The sequence below is a fragment of the Synchiropus splendidus genome, chromosome 6 (assembly GCF_027744825.2).
Source record: "Synchiropus splendidus isolate RoL2022-P1 chromosome 6, RoL_Sspl_1.0, whole genome shotgun sequence".
Lineage (NCBI taxonomy): Eukaryota > Metazoa > Chordata > Actinopteri > Syngnathiformes > Callionymidae > Synchiropus > Synchiropus splendidus.
Window position 1 is genome coordinate 10,777,905 of NC_071339.1, and position 14,378 is coordinate 10,792,282.

The 14,378-nt window shown below is 42.4% G+C and overlaps 1 protein-coding gene across 2 annotated transcripts in view; it reads right to left on the reverse strand.

The window, feature by feature from the left end:
* Positions 1–14,378, reverse strand: part of LOC128760024 (plexin-A1-like) — a 153,187-nt gene that overhangs the window by 33,719 nt on the left and 105,090 nt on the right. For both annotated transcript variants that reach the window (XM_053866907.1, XM_053866906.1), the window contains exons 11-12: positions 5,922–6,018; positions 3,591–3,781 (exon numbers count right to left, since the gene is read on the reverse strand). In XM_053866907.1, coding sequence (XP_053722882.1) covers positions 3,591–3,781; positions 5,922–6,018 — 288 coding nt within the window. The remainder of the gene's footprint in view (positions 1–3,590; positions 3,782–5,921; positions 6,019–14,378) is intronic.

The following is a 14,378-nucleotide window of genomic DNA, read 5'->3' on the forward strand; positions in this document are numbered from 1 at the left end:
GAGCACTGCAAATAAAGAAACGATCCGACAGCCAAACAAGGAAACAGTGGGGTGGAGTTTTGAGATTTATTGAACCCATGGCAATAAAAAACGCTAGTTTTTGAGAATGAAAAGTAAGTCTTTCTCCAATATTCAGGCGTTCCGGACCTGCCACTTGTGTTCCACGAGCACTGACCTTTGTTATTGTGCTATTCCTTTCAATATTTTTCTGTTAAAAACACACCGAAAACCACCATAATCATGTCCGCCACCATGAAGTGTTACGGGTTATCCACTTATTTGAACATGTTTGCTCACGTAAGCTTTCATCTTTAACAATTTGATGGTGTGGCGGCTCTCATTTAACATGGACCATGATCATTTACATGTAGCGGAAATCCTGATTATCAGCCAAAAATACTTGCACGCAAAATCACAAAGTCGCAGCTCGAACGTAGCCGAGTCAACGTAGTCAACACACAGTAGGAAACAGGATCAGTCCCTTGCTCAGTGGCAACACTGCTTTTAATTGGTTTCTAAGGGCGAGCTGCATTGGTCTTCCGGTCCCCTCAGACGGAGCAGACGAGGAATGATAAATGATAAAAAAACAGGCAGCATCTAAGAGTCCAGCACTGGACTCCAGAGAAGTGTGTGTGTGTGTGCGTCTGTGTTTTTCAAGAAAAAGTTGTGAACCTTCGATTTAATTAGGATTGCTGCTTCTACAAGGAGCCTCTTTATAAGATCCGCTCGAAAACACGAGCTGAGTACGTGTAGAACAGGACCACAAGAAAACATCACTTACCAGACAATTACAGTCCTTGCAATCTCTGAAATGAATCAATGCTCACATTTGGGGAGCAGCAAAGGTGCAGAAGCCATTAGTGGAACAGCACCCAATAGCACGCTACTGAGCAGCATTATATGGGCAACACAACGCCAGAAATGGGACCAAATGGCTCTGAAAGCTCGAGCTAGCAAGATAAATGTGTAAATGTATGTCCTGTTACACAAAGCACACTAGCGCACAATAGCAAATGTTTGTGCGAACAGTCACGCTGTCTCTTCCTCTAGCGGCTTTCCGGGTCGAACATACATTCTGCAGACGAAATCAAATTAGCAGCTAATCCTCCAGCTAATGGACACGCAGCAGCCGGGCATTCTGCAGCGACGAACAAAGCCATCTGAATGGAGCAAAGAGAAACACAAAAAGGGATCAAATGGGGAAGAGGGATTTGAACAAATGGAGAGTAAGAAGTGGAGTAATATTCAATTTGTGTGGCTGATGTTATGTTCGCCAAGAACAAATGACAGATGGAAGTGAAAAGATTTCTTTTAGTGTGGTGCGATGATTTCTTTCGGCACACTTATTTGAAGAAAAAGGGCTGCCATCCTTCATACATATTCTATCCAAGGTAAAATTCTTGAAGATCAGTCTACAATAAATAAACGTTCGCCCCTACTTTTATGTGAACTTGATCTCATCCACCACACAAAGGAAGGTCAGTCACTGCCTCCATCAAATGGAAGCAAACCCAGACCACATGTTGATCACGATTGTAAACCTAACAGGGCAAAAACAAGTCACGAAAAGGCCACTATTTGGTCACACAGTGCAAAAAAAAAGGTTTTTCCCAGTGCTTTAGCACCATAAGGCCTCACTATGTGGAATGTCACTCCCCATGCTGCGTTGTAAAAAACTGAGTGCAAAAAAAGCTGGAATTTTTTTGTCCAAATATTGTGAAAAATGACCCCAATGTCATTCTGCCTCACCGTCAGTCGAGTAAGCCTCCACCTATTACGGAAGGAGGAATGATACGAAAGGAAGATGTATGTATAACACCCTGCTTTTGTGTTCCCCATCGGAAATTGGACACATCGCTGCCCTCATCCCCCAATTGGACCTCCTATGCTGTGGAGAGCCTTGCGTCAATGTGTATATTCAATCGCATAAGACAATCGCATCCATGAAGCCCTTCTGCCTTCTCAAACTCTCACAGCTCCATTTCCTGATCACATTAAAGATCCTAACATGTCGACCTTATTTCGGCTGCCATCAACATCTTGCCCCCAGGAAAGGATTTGGCCCTGAATTCACACAAGCGTGCGGGGTGCACCCCCGCTGCCACCCTCACCATCACTACCCAAATTGCCTCTTTACGCTTGTTCCAAAGAGATAACTGTGGCGGACAAGCGAGCGAGAGGGAGTGAGAGAGAGATATGTGGAATTTGTTAAAAGACTTATCTATGTTCTGGTGCCCCAATTAAACAGAATCTCCATTAGGCATTCAGCAAGACGAACCAAAGTTGCACAGGAAATGTCTTGCCGGATGAGACCCCAGAGGTCTGTCATGATGAAGCGGGGAAGCATCTCAAACACTAAAAGTGCTTGACCAAATCAACTTCTATCAGTATTGCAGCCCTTCTGCCGGTGGTTTGGATTTATGAATTATAATAAGATGTTTCACAGGTCTGAAAAAGTTGCGGAGAAAAAAAGCCAAAGGACAAATAAACAAGTGCAAGAGGATGGGGTGCCACGAAATGACTCACACAGCCATGCATGGGTTTCACACAGTTGCTCAGAGTATGTGTCTAAGACAGTGTCTGTGCGTGCGCGTCCGTGCGTGTGTGTGTTCAAACTGTGTGCAGAGCTGCAGGAACAGTGACCCGGGTCACAGTCAGACGCGGACCACCGCCACGGCTAACGACGGCAGCAGATGGGTGCGCTATGGTGTTTAGACGCCTAAGCTCACCCCGCCTGTCACACTCTCAAAAACACTCGCACTCGTGGAGGGACGCAATTAACACACAGGCAGACTTCTCTGCCTTCCCTTAGTTTACCTCCATGTTATTACCCATTCTGTCGCCTCATCAGGTGGATGTGTGTGTGTGTGTGTGTCTGTGGTGGTGACGAAACACTAGCCTTGTGAGGACCGTATGACATTGTGGGGTCACTTGGCTGGACACAACACGTCTTCATCCTAAATGTGAGGATGAAGTCTGTCATTATAATTGGGTTTCAGTTTGGTCCTGGTTAAGATTTGCCATGTGTTTTGGATGGTTAGGTTTAGGGGGAGAGGCTGGGGAAAGAGTCATAGCAATGAGAAATGTCCCCACAAGGATAGGAAAACAAGTGTGTGTGTGAGTGTGTGTCGGGCTGTGAGTGTGACCATCATTTCTAATCATGTCAGAGTGTTGAGACTGGGTGCATGTGAACTGCCTCCTCCTGGCCAGCCCATCTGTGTTGTGGTGACTGTCATGGGGATGACTCTAAAAATGCCTGTCCACTCTGCCTCCTTCCCTCTTATCATCATTAAGGAGAGGAGGTGCCACTTCTTTGGAGACCAGAGTTTAACCTGGCAACACCTTGCCAACCAGTTACCTTCGGCTTTCACCGCGCTACGAAAATCCTGTAGCATAGCTGAGCACACAACAGTAGAAAGCGTGTGTTAAATAAGTATTTCAGTTCACTGTATCGACCAGAATCTTCTTCAAAACGAATGATCATTGCAGAACAGTCTCACAGTGCGAAAGCAAAAACACCTGCAGACCTTCAGCTGGAGATGTTCCCAGCGCCTGAGACAGTGCTTCACAATCTCCAGAAGACCTCTTACCTTTGTGATCTTGGGATGTGCACAGCGGCTGTTTCCAGTTGTGGCGTGCATCCAAGTGCTCTCTGTGGGAGCACACTCGTGTCTGAGGGAGCACTTCTTCTCCTGTACGCACCACCCGCACTCAAATCTGGGGTTCGCCTTCAGACACATGCCACAGCTGTCCCGCAGAGCGTAGCATTTGTAGAGATGGGCTGGGAAGTGAGAAGGACATATTTAGGAAAACCTATGGACAAACGGCATATAATCCAGAAGACACGGCTGACATCTGAAAACCAGTCTTTTTCAGTTGTTCCTTTTTTTTTTTCCAAGGCTTTAATGATTGTAAACTGAAATGATTCTCCTTCCTTACTCTATCATCAAATCCCATCAGTCACAGAGCGGCTTTTAAGCAACTCTCCACAAATGACTGTCTGTTGAACGACTTCACTCTAATTACATTAACATATCAGGGTTTTGCAAAAGTGAGTATCAACTCATCAGATGATTACAGTGAGTGAGACACGTGGCAGCGGTGAAAATGCGCCACCGTAGGTCATCGATGGGTGTACTCCAGCAGATCTACACTCCAGATAGCACACACAGCGTACAGACACTGATACATGCGGCTGATAATGCTCGCAGCCGGGACTGAATTTATTGAACTGCTTTTGCCTTTCAAGACCGAAATCTGTCACAGTAGTTTATGTTGTGTTGTACGGCAAATCTAGGTCTCACTTCTCCAGAGGTGTCTGCTATAAACATCACCGAGAGCCATACATGAGACTGGAGAACAGCTTGTTATGTTCATTTATCACGGTCTATAGGGAGCCACATAGATTCACTGTACGACTGACAGTAGCATTCTCTTATGGTGCAAATGCAAATAATTGCTCCCCCACCGACAAATGACATGAAACAGCTTGTAATTTGAGAAATGAATGACGGGAAAATGAGCTCCACACGGTGTCCTGACAATCAAAGCCAAAGAAAAAAGAGGCAGACCATGCAGCTTCCATCTTTGAACCTCGTCGTCCACGGGTCACAGTGGCGGCGAGTGAGGATCTTACTTTGCCTCACAGCAGGAGAGGAACGTTACAACTCCCCGCTGTGCTCCGCAGGGAGGGAAAATTACAGAGACACTATAAAGTTTCCTCCCAGTAATTATATCCAACAGACGTGATCTCATGTCCCAGTGTTTCAGCAAGTAAAGCTATATGTTAACTGGAAAACCGATAGCCCCCGATGGACAGTAAATATGGACTATGTGATACCATAGAAAATATGCATGTAAGTATATAAGCCTGTTTGTTACTGAATAACTCCACAGGCTCTTCAGGTCACAAAGCATTTAATGAGTACATTTTGTATGTTGAAATAAATGGATTTCTGTTGAGAAAAAAAACAGGTAAATAATGTATATGTGTGTGTGTGTGTGTGTGTGTGTGTAAGTGAATATACTTCAATCACAGCCATGCACAAAAGTCCAGTGTTGTTTACAACACCTCACATCAACTTATATTATTTGTGTAGAATGTATTCAACCTTTCAGAGCCTCCTAATTTCAATAATTTTTTGCCTTGTGTTTACGCAGTAATTATCCAGAGGGGTTAGTGAGGTTCCACCCTTGATGTTGTGTGGCGACGGAAATATCTCAAATATTTTTTTCTATTTTTCAAAATAGGTGGCTTTTCCATCACCTACAGCAATGAATATATTTGCATAATATTTATGTTTTTATTCTTTGGATTCAGTTTTATTAGGTCATACTTGTGACATTTAGCTTACTTTATCCACACACTACCCCCCAAAATAACAAATAAAACTAAAATAAAAAATATATACATACAAACAAAATAAATAAAGTATTATTATTATTATAAAAATAGGTGATATTCGCACTCACACTTTCTCGCAACTTTTAGAAAAATAGCAAAAAATATTTGTTTCTTCTTTTTATAAATTTATAAAGAAGAGGTATCAAAAAGTGTTAAGCCCATCAAATTTCATATACAATCTTGAAAATGTTTTATGTTGTGCAACAACTATACTGAAACAGAAAGTCAGGAATGGTTTAAGAATCTCAGTTTATAATTGAGCCACCCATTGGGTTAGCTGGTGAAACTCAACAGAGCAGAGCTGCTGCCCTTTCACACGAAACAAAGCCAGTTGTTTATGGTTGTAAATATTTCATGACATAATCAGAGGTCTAGTGGACCGCAGCATGAACAAGGTAGAGGGGAATAGACACTTGCGGTGTCCTGGGAAAACCAAATGGTGTTTCCATTTTTCACAGCGGTGGATGTGCATTATAGGGGGAAGATTTGAGGAAAGGGGAAAAAAGTCATGGCTCACCTTGGATGTTGAAGGGGTTGTCGATGACAAAGTTCCCATTCCACACCACAGACAGATCCACTGGAAGGTCGCTGATGTCATTGCCCTCATAGGTATACTGAAATATGAAGGGGGAAAAGGCACTTAGTCTTATGAATCGCAGAGGAAAAAAAGGGCAACACGAAGTGCAGACTCTTTATCTCCTGGCAGCGTGGGCTGCGCTCAGCGCTGTTTAAACAGTTGAAACCCCATAAAAATGAATGATGAGAGGCAGGCTATATTGCCATTTTTACACGCTGCTCATCTGACAATGCCTGGCAGAGAACAGAGTTGATTAAGAGATTGGAAACCGCATCACTGCATGACTCATTCCATTCCAGTGATGAATGAAACGCTTAATATATCTCCAACAATAACGGTCTCATCTAATTTCACTTTTTGCATCCTGAACTAATAAGAGTTAAAATGTAATTGACTCTTTGTTGGCGTAATCGCTTTAATCGAATCACAACTAGGGCTTCCAAGTGATGGCAGAACAATAATCTGAGGATTATCAGAGGGAAATGAAATGAGCCCACCATCACAGAGGAGGAATCACAGGTGAAGTTTGTATGCGGTAAACACGGTGCGAATCCTCCGAAGAGAAGCAGCACATTCATGTGTGCTTTAAATTAGAAACAAGAACAAAACCCTCACAGTTTTTATCTGAATATTTTCCAACTTAAACATCAAATAATATGGCGCAAAAGTTCTGAGTTACCTTCCAAATTTGAAAACACATGAATAAATGACCCAAAACACCACGTTGTGTGCCTAGTGTCTGTCACAGACAGAAGCGTGAGGGCTCCAGCTAACTCAGGATGCAGAGAAGAGCTGTCCCTGTTTTCGATTGACAAAGACTTAAAACTAAGAGAAAAATGTAACTTATTTTGCAGGAATCAATGAGACGTCGATCGGCTACTTACATCTATAGTCAAAAGATTCAGGAGCCTGTGACGCTGCAGTGACTTAAAAACATGTCCGTGGCTTCTGTTGAGTGATGTCAGTGAGTAGTAGTTCAACAAAGTCAGGGCTTTTAATTCATCATCCATCGATGGCAAAGGATAAAGCCTCTCTAAGACCACTCCAAATACAACCAGCCGTTAGATCGTCCCTTCTAAAGTGTTCTGTTGATTTTGGCTCCGGGTTCATCGATGTTGACATCGAACCTGTGTCTGTCAAAGGCTAACCGGCACATCCACTTCCATTGGTGTGGTCACTATGCTCCACAGCCTCGGGGTGCGAGATAGCAAGATTATTCTATCCAAGTGGAGCGCTGATAAAATCCAATTTGAAGCCTCATGCCTGAGGGGGGCTGCACCAATGGAATCTGGCTAAAGGGTTGCCACCACTTGTTATAGTCCCTTTCAGTTTGATCCATCATGATGCCCTCAGTAATAGTTTACTTAAGGTTGTTACTAACTGGCAACTTCTTGGTACTATAATGCTTTATTTCATTCATTTCATTGCACATTCCAATGCACAATAAAATATTTTTAAAATTTAAATACATTTTTTTTTTCTTTTATGATGATGTTCCATGTAGTTTACGGACTGAAGGCTCGTTGTTTTGTTACGGAGCTTCTCACGAGGGTGGAGTCCGAGAGGTAAAGGTGGGGAATGGTTTGTTTCCTGGAGTCAATGAATGACAACCTCCCTGTTGAACCTGCAGCCAACAGAAGCTAAGATGGGTTGCCATTCTTGTGGTTGCGAAATTATATCATTTTTTATGCTTTTCCTCATGAAAGTAAGATCCTATTTCATAACCTCTAATATTATGCGCCCTTGAGTGTACGACAGGGATTTCCATATTTAGTAAAGACGTCACGTAAAACCTCTGACATCTCAATGTTTGGAAAACGTTTCAAAATCCCTAGCACCTCTTACGTACGCAGATGATCAGCTGTGAATGTATGTTTGTCTATCATGGAAAAATGCAGACGAGATCAGCTGGAAAACTCGCTAAAACAGTTCTACAAAGCCAAGTGTGTGCAGGGGGAGAGGTGAGGAATGTGACAGGTGGTGGCAAGAAGGCTTGAAAATAATTGTTATGGTTGATGGGGCACAGGGAAGCATGAGGCAATAGGTAGAAAAAAAAAGCAGAGATAAAAAAGAGAGAGGAGCACTGTGACTGGAGCGATGGAGGAATGGATAGCAGGAAGAAGTGATGATAATGCAGCAGCGAAGGGTGAAGGAGAAATAGCCAGGCAGAGACGGATAGAGAGGGGTGATTGTGTGTTATTCTGCGGACACCATTCATTTGCACATGGAATAAGAGGCTGCGGCCTGGCTGGAAGCGCCTGAGCCGGTTGGGGCTAAAGTGAAATTGGCATTTTCAATTTGTTCCCTGACATGTCTGCCTTTGTCCTTTCGCACATTCTTCCTGCACTCTTTTTACGAGATTCCCTCTCTACCTCACCCTCATTATCCATCCCCACTTCCTCTTCCCCTTCCCCTGTCTCGGGGTCAGACTTGTTCCTCCCTTACTCCACCTGTCTGAGTACCAACAGTGAAGAAAAAGGAAATATGAAGCAGATTCTGTAAACTTCCAAACATGCATCCAAGTAAACCTTAATTGTGAAAATCTGTTCCAGTAGGGTGGAGTTTCCATGAGAACCACAACAACAGAGAATGAATCAGATAAATAAACCAGAAAGACGAGGGCAGAGAGAAACGTATATGATGCAATCATTTCTCTAATCTAAACTCGGAGCACATGAACCCTGTCTTTTTGCTCTCCTCCGGACAAGACCACCCACTTAGCATGGGAAGGAGGCCTCTTCTTCACAGACCACAGATGAAGGGAACATGTGGTTTGTGTGAGTGAGTGTGTGTATACAAACAATGGGGAGTGATGTTCAAAGACACTTCAAGAGGACAAGTGGATGTCGCATGGAAACAACAGCGTGAGGATGAGATGAAAGTCACTCAAACGCAGGAGAAATGTAGGTGAAACTACGAGCATATGATCAAAATGCGTTTTGAATGCATCTTAAAGCTTTTTTTTTTTTAGCTTTTAAAGCTTGACAGCAAATATCACTGTACTGCATACTGGTCATAGAATCTTTGACCACAACATTCCTCTTAAAATTTGTATATTTTACTTTTTTCACTTTCTGAAATGAAGAGCAGTCATGAGATTAAAAAAAATTATCTCAATTTTTCACACTAAAGCTCAAACTCACAAATAAATCAGGCATTTTGTGTCTGTTCTAAATGTATCTTAAAGGAAGTTGCTCTCAACAGCAGAGTGCCCAACATTGTTTTCCTCATGCAAACGTGTTTCAACCCAACATAACAGATTATGTCAAGACGATTCCTCAGTATGGAGGCTCTGAAGAGGCTCAACAACATGCTAACAGCAGAACACTGGAGACATTATTGGCCACTCTGCTGTTGAGAACTTCTTCCCTTAAGTTACATTTAGAACAGATACAACATGTGGGATTCATTTGCCAACTCATCTTTAGTGCGATTAAAATTTCCATCCTTTGACAGCCCGACTAAAATGTTCTACTAGTTGTATCTATAATTTTTCTTTCATCAGAAAACTGGAATTGTAATTACATTATTGCACTATTGAGCAATCAAGAAGTGAGTGAACCTCTTCACCTTGTGTGAATCCAGGTGCGACTTTGCGACACACACTTCACAGCTGATAAGGTGTTGATGCTACCATTCCATCCTTTGGAAAGTGTCCTTCCCATTCACACGCAAAGGGAATGTGTGTTTCTGAGGATTTACATTCCCCCAGAAAGATGGAGCATAAATATTTAGGAAGAGGTAAGCAAGTGCATGAGCTTAATGGGCAGTGGTGGGTGGGAGAGGCAAGAAGATTAGGTAATGATTCTGAATCTCTCATCGCACCGAAGGCTTATTAAACTTTCATACAGGACCAGCACTTTTGTACAACACACAGTTCTGGGAATACACACATTCCCCTCACAGTGTTTACTCTACGTACAGACGATTTACAGTACTGCCATCGAGCCGCTTAACTTCATACATAAAGGGGAAACATTTGCACCTGAAAGAAGCTGTTAAGATATAATTACACACTCAACAGCCTCATGTTATACAACAGTGTACCATCGGCATCTCGCTGGGTATTTAGAAATGATGTTATTTAAATATCACACTGATATGAAGACTGTTGGAAGAAGGAGATGGGTGGGACAAAGACCGATAATTAATCATTTTAAAGGTAAGCACAATCTGGGCGTCTAAAAATAGTCCTGGACCCGGGAAGCTAATATAGAGGTAGACCCAGCTACTTCCACCCTCCCATTCGAGGTGGCTCAAGGTGACACCAAAATAATAAAACACATCAATCTCACTCATTGGAGCAGACACACGCCTTCTGTATCTATGTATGTTGGAACGCAATTCCCTCAGCACACATTCGCTGATTCATGAAGAGGTTACAATGAGACGCAAAAAAAAAGATTTTTTCCGAGTCACAGCAGATGTCACTTTCATAATTTACAAATTCTGTTTGAAATAGAAAAGGAAAACCACAGCTATTATTCATAACTTGCTAGATATGCTATATCCAGTACTAGATTAGAATAGACTGTCTTTATTCTTCACAAAGAGTAATTTTGACTGTTACAGCAGCATAAAAACATCTAAGATATACAATGAACAACAACAGAAATCAAACAAATGTAAAAATAAATCAATTAAATTCTACAATGTAGAAAAAAAATAAATAAATAAAACAAAAAGGAAAAAATATCCCCAAAAATATACAACTATTAAGTGCAGAAATTTGCAAAATGTCGAACAATGAACGGAAATCCGAGTCAGAGTCCAGATTTAATACTGTATATTACAGGCTTTTTGAGAGGCTGTTATTATGAAGGCGACCAAGACATTTGTGAAACGAAGATTCTATCTCAAGAATGAAACAAGGACTGATTTATGTTCATCTAATGAAGGATGTGCAAAGATGAAACGGAGGAAGGATGAAATGCAAAGCAAAGGTCACTGGGTGCGAAGATGGGGGAGCTGGAGTGAGCAGGAATAGATGATGGCAGCGGGAGGAGAGTGCATGAACATGCAGGTGATTTCTCAGAGTGCAGCAGTAAATAGTAGTCTTGTCCTTACTGGGAACACTGGGGCATTTGCAAACAGAAGCAGTCGTGACGAGAGGGTTCTTAAAAAAGACTTGCTCATTAGATTCTCACGCTGCAACGGCAGTCAGAAAATAGGAAGGAAAAAGTTACATCCAATCTTCTTTTAAAGATTGGATGTAACTTTTGAATTTAAACCTACAGCCAGGAAGGGACTTTACCTTTTTTTAATCTCACCTTGTGGTGCAATTACAAAATAGTGCGAGATCGGTGACAGATGTTCAGGTCTGTTCCTTGTGGAACTAAAGTATCACATCTAGGCTGGACGGACAAGGTGACATCGGCTGCAGATTGGATTAAAAGATAGCATTCTCTGCTTCACTGTTTCTCCGTCACATTCATTGGGTCCAGCACGGTTTCAGAAAATCCTGACCCCTTCTTTAGACAAAAACCAAATGACTGCCCATCACTTCATTTGTGAAGCTAGCACAAAGAGTAAACATTCTTACTCAGCAGATATTAGCAGTGCAGTCTAGACACCCATCCTGTAGCTGTTTATCTCGACAGCAGAGGTAAACAGCACAAGAAAATAAACATCACTAAATAAGCATTTCATGTCATTCATTGAAGTCACAAACAAACCACCACTGAAAATATAGCACAGTCATTTCCATAGTTAAAGGCTCCAAGTTTGCTCGCCAAGTTTACGTGAAAGCAACCTTGTTAGACAGGTTGTGATGCAAATCTTTCCAATTAATTTTATTATTTTGCTACAGCCCAGAGCAAACCCCAACTATAAATGGTGTGGTGTAATAGACCAGTGCGGCAAGATCTATTTTCCTTTTTAACTTTAGTGGGCATGGCTTATATTCCGCTACGCTCTACAGTATAGTCGGAATTTAGGGTGCTTTCTCTCGAACTATAGCATCTCAGACACTAGCTTCTTCCTAAACTCATTTTAGCTGAAACTTTTGACAGACCTACAGGAGAGTCCAGGCTGCAATGCATCATTTTATCTGCCTTAATTGGATGCCATCAGGAACCCCGATCCTCCCCATATCTCTCTCACAAACAGCCACTCGGCCCAGAGATGCACACCCTCTTCCAAACGAGATTTTCTCCTCGTGCCCCATGTCTTCTGCTGGTTTTCCTCCACTGGCAAAAGAGTGAAAGACTGAGGGTGATGATGGAGTGGCCAAGCGGTTTATCAGATGGAAGGTAATGGTGTAAGGCGCACACTGATGTTATCCGTCCACTCGCTCCTGCCCTCTAGTAAGAAATGACGGATAAAGGGGGGTGCGAGGAGGAAATAAGAGACGCTGAAGTTCAAACAAAGAAAAAAAGGCAGAGAACAGAAGGAGATAAGAGAAGAAAAAAAGAAAAGTTAACAGCTCCGAGTTGATTTTCTCACCCTCACCCTTCTTCTGGTGACACAGCTGTGCTTCGTCAGCCTCTGACCCCAGAGTGTGGTCATCTGTGAGGCGTATTGTGGAATGCATGTGTTTATGTGCTCCTGTGGCCACTTGCTGCTGAGGGCATCACATCACAGCCCACAGCTAAAGCCTCTCTTGCCCTTTCCCCTTCACCTAGAGTTCCAAGTGGCCTTCACACCATGGTGCCTCCTGGGCTGGCTTAGAGGTCTGCAAGATCCAGTCACGATGGCAGCGTGTTGTTTTCACTTCTGTTGACTATGGCTAACTATTACCATAAGGCCTGGCGGAAGATCCGACTGCTTATTTTGGGCTATGGCTAATAACATTATTCATTTTCACAGCCAATGATATTGGAAAACCTTGATGGACGACTACATCTGAATTTAATTTTAAGGAAGAAAATATGTCACTTAAAAGGGATCTAAACAGGCCACCACGTAACACCTGCAGAAAAGCTGAGACCTTAATGTGACATGAAAGAAAGTGCACAACAAATCACATGGCAAGGCTTTGAAAGTAAACTTGTGTCTGTGTCGTCTTTTCACAAAGCTCTATTCTGTAACATGTCTTGTGATATGATGAGCCTGTCCCCTCAGGGATTAGCTGGTAGGTAAAGTAACCTCAGAGAATGCAGGAATGATTTTCCCTTCCCATGAGCAGATATGGATCTGCGATAGCCCACAAGGTTAAAACGGAGCTCGTGTTACATTATCACGTATCGCATGTGTCATACACACAGTGGTTTTAGTGCCTGTTAGAGGATACTACAAGTGTATTGACCTATTAGGGCCGCCAACAGTGACGTAAAACAAGCCAGTGGAAACAATGGCTTCCGCGTGTTATGTTCACATCCATCAGTAGAAGACTTTACGTACAATATCACTACATGTGTTCTGCCTGAATAACAGGCAATTCATATTCACACTTTCATCATCCATCCACCAAATTTTATTTATTCATCGCTTGCTTTTATTAATTCATTAGAAAAATGGAGTCAGATATATCCAGGGTTTTCGAGGTTTGTGTCCTTTGACACAGCTGCAAATACTAGCCCTGGAAAGCTAAACACTGGATTAGAACCCCTCTGTTTACACTATTGATTAGAGAACCCCCCTCTCCTCGCCCCAAAAGCTTCCAGTAACCATTGTGCACACACACTTGCAAAACTACCCTGGGATCCGTTGCCAGAAGCAAAATGACGGATGCACACATGCAAAGACACTAGCCACTATCCTCGTAGACCCCCGCTGCCTTAAGTCCACAAACGGAGGCAACAGTCTGTTAGTCGAATGAGTTATGAATCCTTCTTCGGCGGCAGTCATTTATGATTCATTGAGCTGCTTCAAAAACAAACAGTGTGCATAAATGAAAAAAAAATGAATGGATATGAATGAATTAATATTGAAGACCCCATTTAAAAAATAAAAAATAAAAAACTGCGCTCTACTAAGATAATCACTCGACTGAACCCCATCTGACCTTGTACACATACAGCGTGTCTAATCACCCATTTATGCTCCATTCATCTACGAAAATTTACCCATCCGTTTCAAACAATATTCCCATCACTGATCACATGCTTCCATGAATTCAACAAGTGAGGATTATATTGAATAGAATGCAACTCTGTTTTAGTTTGTGAAAGCTGGATTGAGTACTTAAATGGGGCGTGGATCTTTTATCTTTGGTTCAGCAACATGAATATTCTGACCTGCACGATATTATTTGTTTTTACTGTTAAGCCTGTAGGTAGTGTCACACATTGGTGACAGAGCAGCAAGTATTTTTTTCAAGCCACAAACTAATACACATGATCACCATAATACACAATGAAAAAGCACTCCTCATAAATGCTTCTCCACATCAGAATATCCGAGCTTCAATGGGGTCCTATGAAACGCCACACATGGTGTCAAGCTGGCACAGCTAAT